Consider the following 23,919-nt stretch of genomic DNA (forward strand, 5'->3'; position numbering starts at 1 on the left):
ATATTAACAATGGCCAGTGAGCCCTTGCCACTGATCATTCTATTGTGTTGCCTCAGACTCCTGCTCTTAGAAGAACTGGTAAATAAGCAAACACCTTTGGGGTTCCCTTCTAAAACAGCAGGGGTATTGAACCTTTCTGGCTTCTTTACAGGGTGAGAGTCATACACACTTCAGTTCCCAGGAATTCACAGTTGAAAGACTTGCTCCAAGAAAAGGAGCAATGTGTCCACCTCACCATGGTTTACACGTTTGCCTTTGGAATGCTGGCACATAAAGTTCTATCATGTCCTTTTCTCAGGAATACTGACCAAAAGCCTGATCTGTAACTTGCAAGGTTGTTCTCTCATTCAGTTTAGCAGCAGGCTTTAGTAAGAACATTCTTAAGTTTTGCACATCTGGCCCCTCTCTCTCCGTTACATTCCTTGTGTAAATTCCAGAAGCAAATCTGACACATAGGGGACTGGCCAGGCAGAGCAGTGCTGGCAGGTCCCTGTCATGGCCTCCCCTTCCTTGCAGGTTTGGCCTTTTAGACACTGCTGGTTTTGTCAGTGACATGATCAGCCTGCAGCAATCAGTCTCCAGAGCCCGAGTGGGTCAGACATGTTCAGAAGGCCATGCTTTGCCAATTAAGCAAAAAAGAAACGGGAAGGAAGCCAGCGGCTGCTGTGAGCCTAGGGTAAGCCTCTGCTTATTCTTTCTCCTAGGAAAGAACACGTTTTGAGAACTTGGGACCCCAGTTAACAGGGAAGTCAGGTGAAGATGGGAAGCTGGGCCCAGGCGTCATCGATCTCACTCGGCCCGAAGATGCAGAGGGTGAGTACCTTTTCCCTGGCTTGGCATAGGATCCTCATGGCCATTCTTGGGAGTCACTAGCTGGATTCTTTAGGCAAAAAAAAAAAAAAAATGTTGATCCTCAGTATGTATTATAGTTGAGGACTTTGAGACACTGCTGGATTCTCTATTACTGAACACACAGCAATCCAAGTCCCTCACAATATTATTTAAAAGTTTTAGTGGAAAATCCCCTACATTCCCATGAATAGATCTCAGAGTATCACCTACCTCACTAGATTCCTATTGGGAAAAAGAAGATACATACAAAGAGAACTTCTTTGAGAAATCTAGATTAAGTAATTCCTAGGCACAGTAAACCAGGTGGGACAGGTTCAGCAGAAGCCCCCTGGTTGCTTAGGGAAGACCCAGCTCTGGGCCTGCGCACTAACCATGGCTGAGGCCTGCTCAGTGTTTGCTGGAAAGAGCAGCCTCGCTCTCAGGATGTCTACCTGCAGCTGTGTTGATGCCTGTCTTCTGCTTCCTTTTTGTTTGTTTGTCTTAAATGCACCAAGCAGCTGTCAGCAGAAATTGTTCCCCAGAGGCTGGGTACAATTTATAGGTTAGGTCAGCACTTTGCTAGTAATGTGGCCTGGTTATTTACTGTGTCGTCACAGAGTGGGGACTGGCTTTCCTGTTAGCTATTTCTTTGGCAGGATCCATCCAGTCAGGGAAGATTGATTTGCTCTCCTAAGAGTAACGGGATCCTTTACCCAGCTCAGATCCTAGTGCAAGTCCTATTTTAGCTTGAAGGGGAGAATCTTGCTGGTTACCCTTTTACTGGCAGAGTTTCTTACAGGACCCTTAAACACACACAAAGATAGTTCTCAGCAACGTCTGAACAGGGCCTCCCCAGACAGTTTGGAAATCCCTGATGTGACCCCTGAGAGCTGGGTGGTGGTGGACAGCAGCAAGGCCTCAGATTCTCCAGAAGGCATGGCTCCCATGTCAGGTGGAGATACTCATTCTTGAGGGTAGTCCTGCAAAGGTACGAAGGGTCAGCATATATGTTGAATGCTGTGGGTATGTATTTGTGTGTGCTTGTGTGATAGAAAGAGAGAATGTAGCAGAGCAGAAAGAACGGGACAGAAGGGGAGGGGAGAGAAAAAGGAAGGTGAGTGGAAGTGAGGGTCAAGGGATTTAAGAACAGGACTCTACCTGATCCCCTCCATGAAGAGTGTGTATCGGGGCACAGCGACATGGTCAGAGGCACACTGTCATTGCCACCAGGCTTCCACTGGTAAGGATTGAGATTCTTCCGTCTGGCCAGCTGTGAATTCCAAATACTTGACATGGCTAATAGTTTGACTATGACACAGACATAGTAGGTGGCCTGGCCATCTGCAAAAAAAGCGTTTGAGATCAGGCCTGTCTCAGTCTCCTTGCGAAGTTGTACTGTGGAGTGCCTAAATCTTTGGCTAGATATAGTAAGGCAAGCAGTCTCCATCACTTTGGGGGAATCCAGTCTGTTCATTTGGCCATGAACCAGGAGTTACAGAGCTCTGTACCTGACCCTTGCTCTGCCAGCACTTTCATTTGATTCCTTAACTATATATTAGCTCTAAATATAGTGAGTTGCCTCCCAGTAATGCTGCTAATCAAGTTGATGAGATTGTGTGAATGGAACTATTGGCCATTATAAAAAGATAAAAACCTTAACAGCAATGAAAAATCTACAGAAGGATTGTAGAAATTCCACTCAATACCCACATTGTATAGCTTCAAATACAGTTTCCTAATTATATTTTTTTTAGCAAACATCTATCCAGTGCTCATATGCCAGAGAATCTGTTATTTTTACTGCCTCTTCTCATAAGTCTTTAAATACTCTTTGAATAAATCATTATTTATTATTATTATTATTATTATTATTATTATTATTATTATTATTATATAGGGTCTTATTATGTAGCCCAAGCTGACCTTAAACACATGATATTCCTACGTCAATCTCCAAAATGCTAGTTATAACATGGCTGGTATTATTTTTCCCTATTTTACAGGTTAAAAGATTGAGGCTGAAAAAAATTAATAACATGGTGTGGTTGACAATGCCAGTAATGAGCTAAAAGTAGATGGAAGATTCAGGTCCTAGCTTCCATATTATGTATCTGTAAAGTTAGACAATTGTAATGCCTTTATTATTTTTTTTTGAACAAACTTCTGTGACCTTCCTCAGTAAGGCCCATTTCCTCTCCCCTAAATATAGCTGGTCATGCCATACATCAGTTCTCATGTTACCCCATCACACGGAGCAGCATGCTGATGAGTGTAACAGTAGACAGGCTGTAGTGGCCTAGGAGCTTACAGAGCGTGTGAAAACCTCCCTTCAGAAGCTTGCCCAAAGTTGCCATTGAGACCTCATGTGCCTCTGGGGGACTGTGAGTTCATGAATGGAGTCGAGTTACCTGCACTAATATGGACAGCAGTGCAGTGCCTTTGTGAGGACTTCTGGAATGGGGAGCAGCCTTTTGCTGACTCCAGGCTAGTTCTTGGCATCTGTTCAAGCCTGAGCTGATTGCAAATCCTGCTGGAGTTACAGTTCATGTTAAAGTCAGGATAGTTAGCAGGTACTCATAATAGTCTTTCTACTCTGCTTGTTCATTTTCCCCTCAGCGTGAAGATTGGAAAAGGGCTGGAGGGTCAGAGTAACAACAATCAAGTGTATTTACTCCCCACTAAGCCCGTGTGGTCCAACAGAACAAACACTCGGCCAACATTTCTTGAGTGCCTATGGTGTGCCAATCCCCTGCACTAGACCTTGGGTAAACCCTGTGAAGTTAAAATAGTGATGCCCTTCAGTAGCTGGAGCTTATGGTCGGGGTGAGGGGGGGAGAGGCAGATATAAGATTCAAAGGGAAATCTGTGCATGAGTGTACCTTCTCATCACTGAGAACAAAACTCTAAGAGTAAAATTTTGTGGTCCTCTACGAAGCACCCAGAAAGCAAGCTCTTTAGGGAGCCTGAGCTGAAAGGTGAGCTATGCCTCCAGCTTGGGAGATCACCTCTTTCCATCCATGCATAATCATCTCCAAGTTCCTTCCATCCTTGGAACAGTCATCTCTGCCCTCCTTACACTCCTGGTCTGTCCTGTGCAGCTTCTTAAGTACAAAAGTAAGTCACCTAGAAGGCAGGTCCTGTCCCAGCCATGCTTCCCAGGTCTGTGTCTGCCACCATGCCAAGGATGCTATTTCTCAGTAAGCAGCTTGAAGGCCTGCTTCACAGCCCTAGGCATGGAGGCAGAGAAAAGGTCACCCAAAGAGGCAGCTGTGCACGTGTATTAACCACTCATCAAAATCAAATGACAAAACCATAAGCAAGGAAAACAGAAATTAGAAATATAAAAGGCAAATGTCTTCAAAATTTTATTTTTAAAGTCCAGCTGTTATTTGGCTTGAATGTGACAAGACAGCATTTCTTGTTCACCGCGATATTTATAAAGCTACGACTTCACTGGCGCTGGGGACTTAGGAAGCATGGTTAAGGTCCTGTTATGTTTAGAAGCTGATGAAGACTTAACTTGTATGGAGTCCACACAACATTTTAACTTCCCTCTAGGATTTGTAAGAATGGGAAGAGTTGAGTAGTTGGGTTTGTGACCTTGTATTAAAAATGACAAACAGCTGTTGAACTGTCCATAGACTTTCTGTGTGGTGTTTCCCCTCTCTCAGCTCTTTGTAGCAAGAGTTCACTTCCTACCCTAATCCTGTGATTTCAAAGTTGAATTTACAATGGAAAGGGCTCTGGCTTGGTTATGGGGGGGGGGGGGGTTGGAAAACAGCTCCTTTGCTCAATGGCTGGAGACAAGCAACTGATGGCCCAGCGTAAGTACCTTTCTCTTTTAGAAGAGGCATGTTGGATTTGATTATCTCTGCGTTTCCTTCCAATCCCATGGCTGTTGTCATGGTCTTCAGAAAACACAGTCTGTTTCTAGTGAGGAAAATGATATATCCACAGGAAGCTCAGTCAGTTCCATTTAGGTTTTCATTTTCAGAGAAATAAGAGAACAATGCCTTCGAGGATATATTTCTGCCACTTGCTGAAGTGAGTTTTCATGTTCTTTGTGCTTTACTGTTTATTAATGAAAACAGCACTTCAGCAGTATTTGTTACCTATCACAGAGGAGCTTCACCTCCCCCTGCACAAGCTCTCTCCCCATTTCCCTCTCTCTCCATCCTTCTCTCTCCCATGTCCTCCCCTCCCTCCCCTCCCCTCCCTTCCTTCTTCTCTCCCTCCCCCATCTGTTTCTCTCCTCTTTTCTCCCTTCCTTCTCACTCGGTTCCCCTTCTGAACCTGTGGTTTTACACTGCTTTGCAGCATGTTTTGTAAGAAAACATTGCTTTCTCCCGTTTTCACCTTCACCTTCATCTACTAGCCTTGGAGGGCTCTGTCCCTCGTTTTGATGGGAGGAGCAATGGCATATGTTCCTATCATTTAGGGACAAGCTCTGAAGAGGATTGCCTTTGGCCGAGTTTTATAATCTGCATTGGAATTGGACCAGTGTGTTGTCCTCTGTGTATTAGGCACTCAGGTAGATTTGTTATTTTGTTTGTTTGTTTTTTTTCCAGAGCTGAGGACTGAACCCAGGGCCTTGTGCCTGCTAGGCAAGTGCTCTACCACTGAGTTAAGTCCCCATCCCCATCAGGTAGATTTGATGGGAACAGATATTCCATTCCAGGGACTCCCTGTGTAGGTGTGTAGCTCTCAGAAGCTTTCCTCAGCTTCATAAGTGGTGAAATGGATCACAACAAAAGTTGCCTTTCTTTTTTTGTTGTATTTTTTTATTTTATAATTTAATTTAATTTTGCATATCAGCCACGGATATGTCCTACCCCCTCCCCCCAACCGCCTTCCCTCCAGCCCACCCCCCATTCCCATCTCCTCCAGGGCAAAGACTCCCCTGGGGATTGAGTTCAACCTGGTAGATTCAGTTTAGGCAGGTCTAGTCCCCTCCTCCTAGGCTGAGCTAAGTGTCCCTGCATAAGCCCCAGGTTCCAAACAGCCAGCTCATGCACTGAGGACAGGTTCCGGTCCCACTGCCTGGATGCCTCCCAAACAGATCAAGCTAATCAACTGTCTCACTTATCCAGAGGGCCTGATCCAGTTGGGGGCTCCTCAGCTATTGGTTCATAGTTCATGTGTTTCCATTTGTTTGACTATTTGTCCCTGTGCTTTTTCCAATCTTGGTCTCAACAATTCTCGCTCATACAAACCCTCCTCTTTCTCGCCAATTGGACTCCTGGAGCTCCACCTGGGGCCTGGCCGTGGATCTCTGCATCTGGTTCCCTCAGTCATTGGATAAGATTCCTAGCACAACAGTTAGGGTGTTTGGCCATCCTATCACCAGAGGAGGTCAGTTCGGGCTTTCTCTCACCCATTTCCAGCAGGCTGTTGTGGGGGTATCTTTGTGGATTTCTGTGGGCCTCTCTAGCACTTTGCTTCTTCCTATTCTCATGTGGTCTTCATTTATCATGGTCACTTATTTCTTGTTCTCCCTCTCTGTTGTTGATCCAGCTGGGATCTCCTGGTCCCCTAAGCTCTCTTTCCCTCGAACCTCGCCCTTCATTACCCCCACTCTGTCCAGGTTGTTCATGTAGCTCTCATCCATTTCTCTGTCACTGGGCGATCCCTGTGTCTTTCTTAGGGTCCTGTTTTCTAGGTAGCCTCCCTGGAGTTGTGCAACTTCTCCTCCTCCCCCTCTCCTCCCCCTCTTTCTCCCCATCCTCCTCCTCTTCCTCTTCCTCTTCTTCTTTGAACCTCTGGTTGTTCCAGAGTCTTATATCTTAGGTTAGTTTTATTATCCCCAGCTTAAAGCTCTCCGCTTGTAGAATCAGAAGACTGCAGTGTTTCCTTCTTTTCCTTCAAAATGTGTCAGTTACCTTGCGTGCTTGTCCTCTCTTGGTGCTCCCACTTCCCCCTGGGCCCATACTCTGAAGTCTCTGACACTTTCTCCTTTCTCTTGCTCTCTCTGAATCCTTCTTCCTGAAGGGAGAAGACCCATGATACAGGACTCATTGGAGGCAGCAGAAGAAACTGTGGCCTCATCTGAAGTGGGATTCAAATGCTATGGCTACTTGTGCCTTGGAGTGTGAGGGTCACTGGTTCAAGCGCACCAGAGTACAATGCTTTACCTTTCAACACCAGATCCTTAGATCTGGGACAAAGGAGAGAACTCCTGCCCCCTGCCGCCCTGCAGCTTCAGCTAAGCAGTTCCTTTTCTGGTCCCTGGTCACTTTGTTCAGATGATCCAGAGTGATGAACTGGCTTGTTCCTGAAAGGCTCACTGTAATGTTCTTACTTCTCTGTTAATAATTTATAGACCAATGTATGTCTGCTCCCTTTAACTTCTACCCAAAGAGGCTAGCCTGATTTCTAGACTCCGACAGAATAAGACTTTGGGACCATGCTAGATGCCACCCTCCCCTTCACCCATCACATGTCTGCTCAAGAGCTAGGGGACTTGTATCCCATTGTTTCCTACTAGGCAGTCATTTTCTCTCCATGGTTTTTCTAACCCTGGAGTCAGGAGGTTGATGGAGAGCGGGGCTCTAAACTTTCCTCATTACTCACTTTCACTTGAGAAAGTTGACAAGACCTTGTAGGTTTTAAATACCCATATAGGTATATAAAAGAGGTATATGAATCAAACATTTACTCATAATAAATAATACATATGCTTTAAAACAATTCTTTGGTATAAATCTAATTTTATAGTTTATCAAAGACGAAAGCATGCTTGCAGCTACTGACATGGCTGTGCTTATTTGTTTTTGCAGGAGGAATTAGATCTTGGCTGTGTATTTGATGCTACAAGAGGTGGGGCACCTTCAGCATTTTTCCGAGTTGATTGACACTTGGATTTTATAATTGTCAATGCTGAGAAATCCCCTCTATCTAAATAGGCAGTACAAAATAGCAGAAGTGTGTTTAGGCTCATTTCAGAAATTGTTGGAAATTGTCCTAATCCCAAGCTAAAATTTAATTTAGTGATTTTTATGAAACCCAAGTCAGTATCTCAATTGGCAATTTTTAAAACTGAGCATTCTAATGCAATACAATCCATAGACGCACTGTTTGATTGATGCTAACATGTTGACAGATGACGATAGAAAGATAATAAAAATCTTTGTTTTCTATGATAAAGCCATTATGTCTCTGTAAGAACATAAAACCGTGAGTACAGTGAAAACACTGATTCACAGCATGCTGTGATCTCAGACCTGAGCAGAGGAGGTTGGTGCCGTATGTCAAGTACAGTGTCAGGCAGACGGCCTGTGTTCAGAGCCCAGGCTGCAGTGAACCTACCTGCTACAACACAGGTGGATGCTTCCAGAAACACTTCAGGTACATTATGTGCTTGGTTTTGAATTAGTTTGAGGTCACTGTGTGTTCAGGAGCCTTTTACTGTTACCACCCTCTTCACAAGCTCTATGTTTGGCTAAATGGTCTTTTGCGGGTAGTGACTCAGAGATTAAGAAGTAGTGATATCATTTAGATGGTTTCTAGTGACAGGGCTGTTGGTTTCTTTAACTCTCTAATTTTACTGCCTTGTAACTGGACTCATTTACCCTTAACACAGCTAGAATATAGCAAGTATCAATTAGGGACCATGTGATCTTGCCATTTGTTTGTTGGTCTGTTTTTCTAGTAGTGAGAATTGAACATGGAGCCTTGTTCATGCTAGGCAAGTGACCTACCACTGAGCTATACCCTCAGCCCAGTGATTTTTTTTGTGTGTGTATGGACATATGCCAGAGCTGGTGTGTCTTTTCTCAGAAGGGTATCCAGCTGCTAGAACATGTACCTGGAGTAAAGGGTGAAGAAACATACCTATAAGCAGAAAAGACTTCAGTGAATCAGCAGGTGTATTAGCCAGGGCTGTGCTTCAGGTCTATCATATGGCCCTCTATGGCTGCCTGAAGCAACATGTTGAGGCATCTTAGAGACCCTAGGCAAAAGAACTGTGAGGAACCAGTAGGCAGGTATCTGAGGCAAGCTGGGCAGTGAGGGAGGCCTGACATATGGAGAGATAAGTAACAGCTGCAGAGGCAGGGGATCAGCAGAGTTCACAAAGCCCTCAGTTCTGGGCTAACTGTTGTATGAGTATCACAAAAATGTATTTTACTGTGGATATAAACCGTTTTAGAGGTTCCTGTGCACCACTTTATATCAGCTCTATATATAAAGTGCAGGGCTCTTAAACAAGCAAATAAACTTCTCTTACAGACATATATTTGCTGTGTCTTAAAAGCTCCCAAATAACTTTTAATGTTGGGAGAAAACAATTTCCATTGAACTCTTCAAGTGATAGATGGGCCTGGTGGGGCAAGAGAGTGAAATGTCAAGGGTTTTGTGTAGCTGCGTCCCGATACTTCATAAGGGGAACTCAGCCTGCTTCCCATAGTCGCTGGGCTTGAAGAGCCCAACTACCTGTGAAGAAATGAGCCCCACCCAATGGGTGGTTTCTCTGTGGACTGCACTGCAAAGATCTATCAGTGACAGTGTGTACAATCACCACACACACACACACATACACACACACACACACACACACACACACACACACACACACACACTGATACTCTTCAGACAGAATGCTCTTATCCCAAGGTAGAGATGCCTGTCTATGCTATTGCTATATCACAGAGTGGTCCCCAACTCTACAGCAAACAAATGACAAGGACTAATACCTCCTACCATGAAAATCAGACCCAAGACAAGAATAGCCAGCACAAGCTCCCATGGGACTGCTTCCTCAGCCATGGGCCTGTCAGCTTCATGTAAACCAGTCTACTAGAGTGAGCATGTTCACAGAGGTCTATCTAGCATGTATGCATGGACTACGGAGCTCCTAAGCTGTGATATTTGTCTAGGTCCCTGTCCCAGAATCCTCCTCTTCTGGCAACAAGAGCCATTTGGCTTTCTATATGAGGTTGTAACATTCAGGTCAATCTTAGGTTAGTGGGATTCAAAATGCATGAGGCCAGTTCTGAATGCTCTTGAGATTTTCTTTGCTTACAGTCAGGATTGAACTTGAAACTAACCTTTTAGCCTAATTGGCTCTTTCCTTCCTCTCAAAGTTGCAACTCTGTTTTGTTTTGACATTGTTTTAAAGAACTAGCACCTATAAAGACCTCCCCATTTTTTCTGTTATTGACTTCCTAGTTTTTTTTCTTTATCCTATATTTTACTATCATCTGAGACTATGATCCTTGACATGGCTATAGAATACACATTCATTCAGGATTTTACTCACTTGGGGCTTTCTCCACTCCCCATGTGTAAGAAAGGATTTTAAAAATATATGCCACATTGTTTCTCGAAGAGTTACTCATACAGCTGGGGTTCCATGGCTAGCACACACAAGAGGCAAAGCAGTCTACCATATTTCATATTCAAGCACATCTCTGGGGAAAGAGGGGAAGTGCCCGTTAGAGGAGGAAGCTGCAGTGCTTGTGGACAGCAGAATTCTGGAAGACCAGAGGGTATTGCTGGACATAAGCCTAGGGTAGACAGACAGGAAGGGCGGGGACACTCAGCAGACAGAATAATAAAAACAGACCCAGACAATAAAGCAGGTGGGAAGCTCCAGGAGAACGGAGTCATCCTTCTTACCTGTGTCCTCTGTTCCAAGGCTAAGCCTCACGTTTATACTCCACTCACATTTGCTGACTTGAATACCTTCTAGAAGTAGCTGGACTCCCTGTTGCAGAGGGCCTTGAGTGCCAGGGTGAGGAATTTGGACTTTGTCATCAAGTAGACAGGCATTAACATTTCATTGTTAAAGAATGACATAGATCCAAGAGGCTGAGGAGAGTAAGGAAAGCAACAAGGGGGCTTAGAGCTCAGCTAGCCCCTGAATTCCTCCTCTGTCCATGCTGAGCCATAAGAAAGCTGAGCAGGTGTTAGGTGGGTTTTCATGGGAATCTACTGAAAACAACTATTGTTCTCCTCTCTTCTGAGATGTGGACAAGCCTATCTGCCTGAGTGACAAGTCAGTTTTGGACTTGGACCCCTCACTTAGGAGAGTGAATGTTCCAGTTGCTTTTGTCTAGTATATGCTTAAAACATCCTACACATGCTGCTCCAAGTTAGACCATGGTGCCAGAGAGATTGCACAGTAACTATCAGTGTGTACCTATGTTGTCTGCAGATATGCTTAGGATTCGTTCATAAAAAGTAACTGAACTACAATGTAGTGTCTCAAGTAAATAGAATATAGGCTTACTTTCCTGGCAGAGAAATCACAGTGTCCATCCCATGTTCTGCGGGAAGGTGGGTCCTGCTTGAGAACAAAGTAAAGCAGGGTGAGAGTGGCTCTGCATTGGTGGTCACAGCCACTTAGAGTGTAAGGTGGAAAAGCAAGCCTGAAGGAGCCCTAGGACCTTCTCATCTCTTTGTTAGTTTTATAGCCAATGACCCCAACCCTTTGTCATTCCATTGGGTCCTTCATGAAAACCCTGATGTCTAAGTTCATATGATAGCACTGTCTTCCAGCACTGGGGGCAGAGCTCAGTTGGTTGAGTGCCCACCTAGAACACGGAAGCCCAGGCTCTAGCCCCTCTAACTTCATGCACTGTGGGTGGCGTGGTGCATGCCTGTGACCCCAGGACTTAGGAGGGAAAAGCAGGAGGATTGGCTCTTTAAGGCCATCCTCAGCTACTTAGTTTGTTTAAAGCCAGATGACCTGAGACATTGTCTCAAAGGAAGAGAGAGAGAGGAGAAAAAGTCTCTCTTTATTTGGCCCAGCAGCCAGGTTTCGTGGCAGGTCTCACACTAGGAACATGGTGTCGGGGAAGCAGGAGGTGTGGAATGACCTTGGGTGGACTTTATGAACATTTACTTCCTTTTAGTTTGTATCACACAGACCCTTTGGAAACATATTTGGCTTTGGAGCTTTATTCTGTGAAGGAGTCAATTGTGCCCACCCCCTCCAGCTAACTTGTGTGTTTATTTTTAACCATCTAAAGAACAGAACATGAAATCTAGGAAGCATCAAGGAGATATGAAGAGAGTCCAGAAAGAAGATGGATGCCACTGAGGTCACCTGTTCTGCCCTTGCAGGACTAGAATGAACACAGCCTTGCCCTCCACTACACACACACACACACACACACACACACACACACACACACACACACACCCCACTGCTGGAGGTTCTTGGGGTTCCAGTCCCTGTTCTGGAATTTACAAGCATTCCCATTCCCCCTCAACTAAATGCTGCAAAGTAGAAACTATTAACCCTCTTATATAGGCAGATGAAATTATAGACTGAAGAAGTAATTCACTTATCTAAGAAAGATTAACTGTATAATTCATTGTCAGATCTATAGAAATGCACACATAGCATCTTAGCCAAACTGTTTCCCAGTTTTCTCCAAAAAGAGCTGATTGAACCAATGGCCTTTGTTGGAATAGCTTTTCCTATGCTTTCCATTAAAAATCAAGGGGGAAAAACATGTGTGAAAGCTTTATTTTTTTAACACTTTGAACCATACAGATATCAGATACCATTAATTATTCTGTTGAGGTTTTAGGATGGAGATATTTGCTGGCTTTTGTAGTTAGAGTCACTACTCTGAGCCTTGGGCACCTCTTTCTCATACCCTTTACATATGCCAGCTTTGAAAACAAAGTTAGTTTTTCCTGGACCCATAAATGGCATTCTCCCATTCTAATGTTGTAGATGTAACCAACTGTCTTATTAAATAAGAAACACAGAACCAATGCAAAGATGAAAGCCATGAGATCAAAGCTAAGAGCCTTACCCACCTGCTGCACCTAGCCTCTTCAGCCAAGAGACCTCTCCAAAAGAGACCTACTTCCTGTCTGTTTGTCTTTATATAGACTTTCTGTTCTGCCTTCTCATTGGTCATAAAACCAACCACATGACTGCCTCGTCACTACCTGTCTGTATAGACCTCCAGGTCTTCTATGGTTGGTATTAAGATTAAAGGCATGTGTCTCCAATGCTGGCTGTATCCTTGAACACACAGAGATCTACCTAGCTCTGCCTACCAAGTGCTGGGATTAAAGGCGTGCACCACCAACGCCCAGCTTTTGCTATGGCTCTAATAGCTCTGATCCCTGGGCAACTTTATTTATTAACATACAACTAAAATCACATTTCAGTACAAATAAAATACCACCATATTTCCCCTTTTCTATTTTAATAAAAAGAAAAAAGGAAAAAGGTTATAACTAACATAAGAAAAACTATATATAAAAGTACAATAACTATATACAATATATACAAGTAATAAACACCTAAACAATGTCTAGTCCATTTGTATTTGACAAATTCAGAGAAAATCCATTATCTATCCTATTTTGGTAAGTCCAAAATGTACCTAATTCACTTTCTATCCTAACTAGTCTTCAACTATAACTAACTACTCTTCAACTCCCTCAGAGATCCAAGAAGGAAAATAATATTACCTAATAAAAAATAAAAACAGGAAGTACATGCAAGCAAATTCCAAAAAAATTATGAATTGACAGAAACAGCCAGCTGCCTGGACATTCACCTGAGGTTTCTCCTCAGTGTTGGGGCATCATCTTCAGCCTATAGGCTTTGCGTATCTGACAGACTCATTTGTGAAGTAGGATGTACACAAGGTCAACAGTTCAACCTCACATTGGGTGAGAGCAGTCCATGTACCAGAAACACCTGAATTCCACTAGTGTCCTGTCATGATTCAGGATTTTAAATTCTGGAAATTGTTGATGTTTTTTTAATTCAGCTGTCCATTCTTCTTGGCTGTGTATATGTGGCTTCATCTCAGCATCCCGTTCTTTTTCACATCCCTCTATTAAATGCCATTCTACTATTGAGAGGCGTGAGCTTAGTTACTCTTCAAGAATAACTGTTTCAGCTGCTGTTCCATTGCACATCAGAAGCCATCGGCCCATTGCCTGTTCGGCTGTCTTCGAAGAAAAGGGCACTGTACCTTTTCCGGATTGCAAAGGCCACTTCAGGGATGGTGCCATATTGTCCTGGCCTCAGAAGATGCCTTTTGATAAAGCCATAACTACACTTGTTTTGGCAAGATAATGTCGAAGAGAAAGACTCCCTAGAACAACGAAATAAAGTGAAACACAGGAGAGGGGCCCGTGAAGTTCATTGCTGGGAGTTGGTGGAGCTAAGTATAGAGGTGGCTGAGACAATTCACTGTGCCATTTTCAACCTTTATGCTGATGACAAGTATGTGATCTTGGGGCAGGAACATCAGAGCTGCCAGTGTGCCTTTGTTATTTACTAACTGAAGCTTAGGCGTCATTTGACTTCTCATTACTTCCTGTGGAACAATAGATGTGTATTAAGTGTTCCTTTTATCCCTTTTATGTACAAGTTCTCCGATTTTATGAGCTTGTCTTACCCTAATTTTATGCTATTCAAGGAAGGTTCCATTGTGTGGTTTTATGAGTTCATGCATGCATCCGTTTACATATTTACACACACCCTACGGTACTGGCAACAGCATTTAGACTTAAAACTCTCAAGAAGTTCAGACCCTCTTACTGTTTTGCCAGGGTTGTCCAGGAAGTGGTGAGGTAGCAGATAAGAACTGCTCGGTGTGGCAAGTCAACAGAAGTAGCAAAAGGAGAAATGACATTGTTTGCCTCTCAAAAAACAGTAGGCATATGTTTTGGGGTTTTTTGTTTGTTTGTTTTTTTCCATACACTTGACATTTCTTATATCAGAAATCCAATGGGTACTTAGTTACAGTCCAAGTGCAGAAACTCCCAGATACCAGGAAACAACAGACATGTCTCTAAGATCCCTAGTGTGGCAGATAGTTGCTGTGTCCTGCTGTCTCGGTATGTTTCAGCATTTACTTTATGGCTGACTTGCTAGTCCCTGGCATGAGCTATAAATAGGACATCATGCACTCACTGCATTTGGAGAAGGTAGGCACATGTAACTGGCGATACGGATAAATTAGGGTAAACATCAGGTTAGAAATAGGCATAAGGAACAGGGTATCTCCTATTGGAACCTAGAATGCTTAGTTAAACCTGGCAAACATGTCAGACTTTCATAGGATGGACAGTCCTTAAAATGTGTCTTCAGGGAGTGATTGCAAGATGGGCATGCCATTGCAGGAAAATAGAGAGCTGGGATTCATAGCATGAAAACAGTGTGTACGAACTAGAGGAAGTACACTACTAAAAAACAAAAACGTGCTTTGAGTAGAGCAGCAAGAAATGGCACTGGAGCCATACAGAGAAACAAACTTACCTGCTGCTCTGGGGCGTGAGGTTCATCTATGGGCACGGGGATGTGTGGGCCATTGGAGAGGTTTAGATATAGGAGTGGCCTGGTCCTAAGTGAATGTGTGACGTTCCTCTCTGTCGGAAGTCAGAAAATGGTATTTCTGTGGAGGTTAAAGTATCCAAACCTGGAAAGAAAGAACACAAACCAGAAGGCTAGATTTTAAAGTAGTGTGGCAGAGACCTGGAGGGCGGGGCAATCAGCAAGGGGAGAATCGGGAAGATGGATCAAGTAACGTCTTGTTTATAAGCTTTTCTTCGCCTTGGTTTGTGCTTCATTTCATATAGTCTATGGTAGGAACAGGACTGGGTGAAGCCAGAAGCTGCTGAGCTGTGTGCATTATTTAGTTCACCAGCTTTCAGCAGCCTCCATGTCCTCCCCGGGCCTCTGCTTTTACCAGAGCCTGGTTCCCCTGAAGTCCTAGGAAGCCCAAACTGGTTATTGTCTTATTTCTTTTTTTCTTTCTTTTTTTTTTTTTTTTTTGGTTTTTTCGAGACAGGGTTTCTCTGTGTAGCTTTGCGCCTTTCCTGGGACTTACTTGGTAGTCCAGGCTGGCCTCGAACTCACAGAGATCCGCCTGCCTCTGCCTCCCGAGTGCTGGGATTAAAGGCGTGCGCCACCACCGCCTGGCTTATTGTCTTATTTCATCCCCAGTGATCTCTAGTTCAAACTGAACATTGCTTTTCACCTGGGCTCACTGGCACACAAGCCCTCGTGAGCTACATATGGCATACAGATAAGTGGAATATCCCGTGCTCTGTGCCACTTTCAGGTCATTAAAATACAGAAGCTCAGAAGTCATCCCGGCTGCCATGGGAGTCTGTAGCTGAAACACGCTAAAGGACTCTGTTCAGCTATCTGTATAAAGCAAATATAACTTGAGAATTAAGGAAAAAATTAAACCAAAACCTAGAGCAGGAGACTGCTGAGCCACTGGTGAGAATTCCCTTCATTTTGCAAAGCCACGGGCCACATGCACCAGCTCACCACAAAGTCATTAAGCCTTTTTAAGCTCAGATGAAAAACATTAACAAATACCACAAAAGGCTTTAGTATAGCCCCCTTTGTTCATTCACATATGGCACTTTATAACTCCTGCGCCACTCCGCTCGTGTGTTTGTTTAAGCTGCCTCCATCAGGCTGGGCCTGAAAGAACAAAAGACATCTTGAGCAATCCTTAGCAGGAAACGGACTAATCTAAACATGGTTTGTGACACTTTAAGTAGAATAGAAAGCAGAGGGATTGATTAGCCATTAATGTCCAATTGGCTCCATATGGATGTTGCAATAATAAAGCCTTTTTCAGGGCAGTAGCCGAGTTATTGAATTAGAGTCTATGTTTCCTCAGAGCTGACCTTAGGGAATTCCCTTTTGGTTCTTCTTGTTAATCTTTTAAAAAGAAGGGAGTTTCTAATAGAAAAACAGAGAAACGCTGTCTACAGTAACGCTCTCATAACCCTGAAATCAGGGGATGCCTTCATTTAGCACCCTTCTAATCCCTGCTGTAATCTCAGTCCTCAGTGCTTTCTGCAAGTGTTTGTGCATCTTCAGGGCAGCATTTCAGAATGCCTTAATTAAGGACGTGAACTTCAAACCCTGCATGGGCTTCTTGGGTGTACTTATCTATGCAAGGAAGAGCATCCTTACAGGGAGAAACTTATATTCCAGCTGGAGAGTGGTGGCTCTGAAATTCAGTTTTCTCAAATCTCCCCATGCTGATTTGGGAACTTTGCCCTAGAGGAGATGTGCTAAGACTGAAAGCTGGCAGACCCGAGTTCTAGGTGTGGCTGTTCCTTATTAGTATGATGGACACTGATTACGACAGAGAATGGTTCCATAAAATTGGAGCCTTGGTCCAAATGCTGTCTACCTTCATACCCATTTCAAAGTATTATGAGGAGGACTGAGGTCATGTATTTCATGAAAGCACTGTGTAAATATTGTTTTGTGCACAATTACATAGCACACCTAGTATGCTCTCCTGGAAAGTGACTTCTTGCTTAGTCTATCTAAAAGCTAAATTGCTTCCTAAAAGGACCATTTTGGAATGAGGACTGATTAACTATTTCTGTATTCAAGGAGGCTTTTGCTTCATTTGTATACTGCATGTGAATGTCTTTCCACCTTTATAGTTTATCTACTAAGTTTCTTGGTATAAACAAGTTCTATAGTTGAAGTAAATGTAGGGTATTTGTCATAACGGAGTTGTAGAATCCTGGGATGAAAATGCATCTATGATCTTCCCTACATTGGCAAGTGAAGAATTGATGCCTTAGTCAAAGGACCACAGGCACCCCATCTTTCACTCCTGCACTGTTGGCTTTTAGTTTTTCACTAGTCTCTAGCTCAGAAGGACCAATCATCTATCAACTGTATATGTCTTCCTCAAGTCAGTTCCCCTACAGCAGGCCAGTGTCACTAATCTGCCCAGCAAGGGCCTGGCCTGTAGCTCAGCAGCGAGGCACTTACCTAGCATATGCAAGGCGCTGGGTTGGTCTCCAGCAAAATAAACAAACAAACACACCTAGCCGATGATCTCTAAGACAGAGGGACAAGCCATGCCCTGCAGGCCTGGCAGTCTATTTCTCAAACATGACAAGCAACTGCTTCCTTCATGATGAAGGCTTTCTCAGCCACAGAATGTTTCCTACTAAGTTAACCACTAGGATAACCAACTCCTTTCCCCATTTTTACTTCCTTTCTTTTGTTTTAAACAAGAAGGAATGAAATTTTAATTTCAATAAGCATTCTTGTAATGAAAGTAAGTTACCATTCTGGCGGTAAGCAGGAACAGAAGTTAGCAAAGGGCTCTCCTGATTGGAGACAGACACTTGTCAACAATGCACTGTCAACAGCTGCATCTCTACCACAGCCATTTGGATTTGGTGGGATAAGTGTGGTTGAACAAACCAAATGTGATTTTTAACCCCTCTTCCCAATAGTCCATCTCCCCCCCCCCAGAATTTCTTTCTTATCCACATTACCCCTACTAACCATATAAGAGGCTATCACATGCATCAGATAACTCAAAAATCCCAGAGAGAGAAACCATCGTTTTGTTGACAATGAAGCAGTCTGAAATGCTGTGATTGTGCACTGTGCTATGGAGCCATCTAACACTGGTCCCACTGCCATTTACTCATAAGCAACCAATGATAGCTTTTTGACCCTTCCTAATGATGTTGTTTTGGTGAACAAGAATGTCTTTGAGTTAACCATGACCTGAAAATAACATACATTTCTCAGGGCTCCTAGGAAAAATGTTCAGAAAAAAATCATTCTGTAAGTTGGTTGGCTTTCCATTTTACAATTTTATTGCTTTTATTTTTTATTAAACAGATTTTAAAACATTTTTCTTTGGGCAGTGTCCCATTGTATATATACTTCACTCATTTTCCAACTATTTCAAATTTTGTCTATTATTACTAGAACTTCTATGATATTTTTAGACAAATTTTCGTTTAGTTTGGAGAGGCACTTGGGAGTGAAACTGCTGTATTAGAGGACAAATCGCCAGAAAATTATTTACTGTTCCACACCTCTGCTAGTTGTCCCTATGCTTGCTGACATTTCGTTTCTAAGCCTTTGTAACAAATGTGGAGCGAGAGCTCATTGTGGTTTTAATTTGCATTTTCCTGATGATTAATTGTACAGAACAGCTTTCCCTGCCTTCATCAGCTATATCTTCTCTTATGAACTGTTGTCTTTTGCCCTTTTTAAGATGAGATGTTTGCATTTACCCATTTGTTTTTAAGGAATGGACAGTTGCTCTTGGCTCATAGTCGGAGGGTAGAGTGGATGGTGGGAAAGGCATGGCAGGGGTGTGAGGTGGCTGCTCACTGTCTGCAGTCAGGAAGCAGAGAGAGATGGCTGCTCTTATGGTGTTGTTTCTGTAGCTGTTGTGTATATATTCTAGATGGAAAGTCTTACCAGACAAATGCATTGAATAATTTTCCCCAGCCTGTTCTTTACATTTGGGTATTTATTTGTTTATTTTCTGTCTTCTGAGACAGGGTGTCTCTGTTGCCCAGACTGACATGGAATGCATTTTGTGGCCATGCAGGCCTGGCACTCCTGATGACCCTCCTTCCTCAGCCAGTGGAGTAGTAGGATGACAGGCATTCACATTCAATGATGTGAATAGCTGGCCTCACATTCAACGATGACTCTTGACGAATGGAGCTTTTTTTTTTCCTTTTTTTTTATTAAGAGATTTTCTATTCATTTTACATACCAACCACAGATTCCCCTGTCCTCCCTCCTCCCACCCCCCAGCCTTCCCCCACAACCCAGCCCCATTTCCCACCTCCTCCAAGGCAAGGTCTCCCAAGGGGAGTCAGCAGAGCCTGGTACATTCAGTTGAGGCAGGTCCAAGACCCTCCTCCCTAATGGAGAGATGGCTCAGACATTAAAGACTAGGCTCACAACCAAAAATATAGGAGCTTTTATTTTGATGCAGTTCAATTGGTTGCTTTTCTTATGAGCTTAGAGCTGTATGTGCCATGGAAAGACTCCTTTAACTCAAAGTCACTCTACAATATTGCTCTTTATTTTGTGTGGAGTGTTATAATTTTACTTTTGATTTTAAGTCATAACTCATCTCAAATGAATTGTTGAGTGTAAGATGAGAGGTCAAAGGTCACTCTTTTCACTGTATTTATTCCCTGGCTTAGTGCTAGTTGTTGAAAGACTGTCAGTTCTCATTGTGGCTGCCATGGTCTCTCTACTAAGGTCTGCTAAGTCTTCCAGCTTTGCTGAAGCCTGCCTTGTTCCTCTCCTTGCTTTCCTTTTTCTGGGAGTTTTGAAATCATGTGTCAATATCCACAAGAAACTCTTTGCGGAATGAGTAAATTTGTCAAGTACTGATAACTTAATAATGTTGACTTTCCTGCTTCATGACTATGGTGCATTCTTGATTTATTTAGGCCTTCTGATAGTCCAAATGTTTTGTTGTCAGTATAGATGTCTTGAATACGTTTTGGTTGAATTTAGTATTTTACTGTCAGATATTATTATACATGTAAATTGTCTTTGAGACAGTGTCTCGCTGTGTAGCCCTAGCTAGCCTGGAACTCACCGTGTAGACCAAGTTAGCCTCAAAATCACAGATCCACCTTCCTTTGTCTCCTAAATTCTGGGATTACGATTGATTTCTGTGTTATTTGATGTCATAATACTGAAAAATTCACTTATTCTAGTAATTGCTTTATAGATGCCTTAGAATTTTCTTTGCAAACAATTATTTTGAACAGATTTTGGCCTGTACTCTTCTGTAAACTGTGTTTCTGTTGCCTGTTGACTAACAATGGTGAAGAGCAGCCGTTCAGTGTGGTGTGAGCTGTAGGTTTCTTAAATGCATTGAACAGAATGAGACAGTTCTCTGCTCTTCTGCCTTCTTGAGTCCCTTTATCAGGAAAGAAGAGTGAGTTTTGTCAGTCCCCACTTCTGAATCTGTGTCAGTCATGGTCTCCTCCTTGTTCTAATAGAATAAAAGAAGTTTATTGTTAGAGTTTTAAGTTTTAAACTAATCTTACATTCCTGAGATTCAAAACTCAACTTAAGCCGATCGCCCTGTGATGGGCAAGTGTTCCTTCTTCCTCAAGTCTTATTTGTGATGATGGTCATTGTGATGATGGTTGGAAATTTCCTTGTGACTCCATGGCACTAGGAAAAAATAGGATTAGATTTTTCAGGGAAGTTTCTGGCTTATATTCAAATTTCTTCCTCAGCTCTCAGAGAATTCATGCTTTCTACTAACTGAGTAAATTTTAGTAACTGTGTCTTTCAAGCAATTTGTTCATTTCATCTAAGTTGTCAGATTTAGGAAAATTCAGTCATTGATAATATCCCTTTATTGTCTTTTTAATGTGGACCCACAGTGAAATTCCCTCTTTCAATGTAAATATTGATGTTTTTTTTTTCCTGTCTGTTGATTAGTCTGAAATAGGTATGCCAATTGTATTGATTTTTTCAAATTACTAAGCCTTTGCTTTTTAAAAATTATTTTTATTGTGTCTCTCTTCTATTAAAATCTCTGAATTAAAATTGAATTATTTAGTGCATTTTTATCTAACCTGACTTTGAATAGAATGGGCTTAGGTCGTATAATCTGCATTTTAAAAACATCCTCTCTGCTTCCATGTTGCTTCTTCATGCCCGCCTCCCTTGTGTTGAAAGCCTCCCTCTGCTCTCTGCTGATTGGTCAGCTGTATTTCTAATGATTTTCTGGGGGTGTGCCCAAATCCTTAGTTGTTCTTACAGTTTAATTTTTGCCACTTTAGTGACTTAGTTCCGTTTGCTGAACCACTGCGCTATTGCTTACCCACATTTAATCTCCTTATCTTCATATGTTGAAAACCCAAGAGATGCCCCCTTTACCTGTGGGATTCAGGGTTCAGAACTGGAAGCCACAGTCTGCGTTCTGACACAACAAGCAGCATTGACAGGCTTTCTGTTTGCATCTAGCCACTCTGTAATGCATCCTGAGAAGCATCTTCAAATGGAAAATCTGCAAAAACAGGCTTTCATTACATGAACTTCCCTTCCTTCTGGGATAAAGGCCTCTACAGTTTCTGCTTGATTTTGATAGCTCTCTGGTGTCTTCAGCTTGCTGCCCAGATTTCAAGTGTTTATCTCTTTCAGGTTTGGTCTGATAAAAGCTATCTGCTACTACTAGATGCCAAGGTAGATTTTTTTTTTACTCCAGTCTTTTTCATTCAGTCTGACAAAATGTAAGTTTTAAAAGCCTTTTAGAAAGTATTTAGACACCTTCCTTCTCTGTTCCCTGTGTGAGTTCACAGTTAATCACTGAGACTGTTTGGTGGTATTCGCTCATTTAGCTTCTGCTTTGATCTGCTCTAGAATACATTTGTTCTCCTCGGCTTAAATACCTTAAAGGCTTCTGAGGTTGGCATTCAAGGTGCTTAGAAATCCAGCGCTGTTTATTTTTCTAATTTCATCTGTTAGTACTCCCCCCCCTCGCCACAAACACTAGCCAATGCCAGCGTCTTACTGTGCTCCAGCTGCAAGTCTGTCTTTCTTCCTCCTGATTCCCTGGAGCACTGTGACACCGTGCTCACGGAGTCCTGCCCTTCTTTAAGGGTTCAAGCAATGCTTTATCTCTGAAGTCTCCCTGTAATGCATGTCTGGCCACCCTAAGGATGCTCAAAGCTGCTCTTCTCTTTTGCAGTGTTCAAAAATCACCCTTGTTAGGACTGCTGTATAACTTTCAACTAGGTGTGCTTCCCCATCCAAACAACCCCCTGAAAAATTCTGTGCTATTTTCCTCTGTGGAGACCTATCCTGGTGCTTCCAGTACACTGAAAATTTGTCGTGAGTTTGCTAAATTAATGTGTAAGGCTGAGTATCAAGCATAGTATACAAATATCCAGAATATCTTCCTAGAGAAAACTTTGTATATACACAAACCCACACTGAACACTCACTCACCCAGACAGCCCCTGGGGTTTACCCAGGAAGGCCCCGTTGTAAGATTAGTTCAGGACCATTGCCATAGGCTGTGATGGGGAACTGGGCCTTCTTAACAACCCACCTGGAAAAACTCAGTTTTCTGTCTTCTCTAAATCACTCACTTCACAGCTTCCTAAGGAAATCTTTGTCTTGGCAGCTTCCATCCTCTCCCTGCAGATTCCTTTGTTTACCTGAAATTTTGTATTTACACAGCCTTCTCTGGAGATGAAGGATGAGTTAACCAACACAAGACCCCCTGCCTCAGTACAGGGACACTGTACAGAGCAGGAGGTCCCAGCAAACAGGGTCTTCAGCCTTCTGGTAGGTGCTGCTGTCCTCCTGGCCTTCAATAGCTATCCTTGGGGCTGCTGATGCTGGTCAGTAAAGACTCAAAGGTCAGCAGGGAAGCTGTGGTCCTGGATGCATTGCTGTGGGTCTAAACTCCTTCCAGCCATTTTCTATGTGATCCTCTTGACTTCACAAATCTTTCCTCTGATGTTAAAAGTCCTTCATCCAACAGTGAGTGATCCCTATCAGAATCTGGTGCTGGATTCTGATGTAAGAATTGATTATTTAAGAAGAAAATACTTTTCCTTATGCACTTATTGATATTTTCAAAAGTGAATAGGCCATGGCATACCTCATATATAGAATTTAAAAGTTACTTAAAACAGAGGTCAATTTTGGATTTCTAGTATATAGATTGATAGAATATCTTTTGAAAATAATGTATAGTGTCCTGTAAAACATTATATAAAATTTTTAAAGAGATTTTTAAAATGTAATTTCCATTTTTAATCTCTGAATTTATACATGTATAATGTATGTATTTATTTCTAGGGCTATAATAGTCCCCAACCCTCTTGTATCATAAAGGAGATTTTAGGAAAGTTTAGTAACACCACTACCTCTCACATCTTGGTGAAATTCTTTCCCCACTTTTTTCAAATCTAGAGCCAAAGCTCAAGTGATAGATGAGTTGCCATCTTTCAATAAAAAGAAAGTGATACCAAGAGATGTTTCCTATTAAAAGGTTTGGCCCAAGAAGTCTTTGTTAGAAAGCATCTTTCTGCATAGAGAACTCTAGATAGCTTCATAGAGCTGTGTTAGGTGCAGCTACTGTAAAACATGGAAATAGAAGATGCCCTCAGCACGTCCCCGTGGAGCATCTGTAGTTTAGTACTGTGTTTCCTCTACCAACCTGAACACTAATCTGGGTATTGTAAGGTCCGGGAAAGGACTTCCCCTTTCTAGGATATTAGCAGTAGTGAGTCCTGAGGGAGGGGCTAGCTGTCGTGTGCAATGTAAGCATGTTGTCACTTGTCATTGATTGACTGTCTAGT

The 23,919-nt window shown here is 42.7% G+C and overlaps 1 protein-coding gene across 1 annotated transcript in view; it reads left to right on the forward strand.

Annotated features, from left to right (window-relative positions):
• The window catches only part of Sox6 (SRY-box transcription factor 6), a 507,780-nt gene that overhangs the window by 461,587 nt on the left and 22,274 nt on the right, over positions 1–23,919 (forward strand). The window contains exons 12-13 of the mRNA XM_059259600.1: positions 517–589; positions 705–813. Coding sequence (XP_059115583.1) covers positions 517–589; positions 705–813 — 182 coding nt within the window. The remainder of the gene's footprint in view (positions 1–516; positions 590–704; positions 814–23,919) is intronic.

This window comes from Peromyscus eremicus, chromosome 1 (assembly GCF_949786415.1).
Source record: "Peromyscus eremicus chromosome 1, PerEre_H2_v1, whole genome shotgun sequence".
Taxonomy (NCBI): domain Eukaryota; kingdom Metazoa; phylum Chordata; class Mammalia; order Rodentia; family Cricetidae; genus Peromyscus; species Peromyscus eremicus.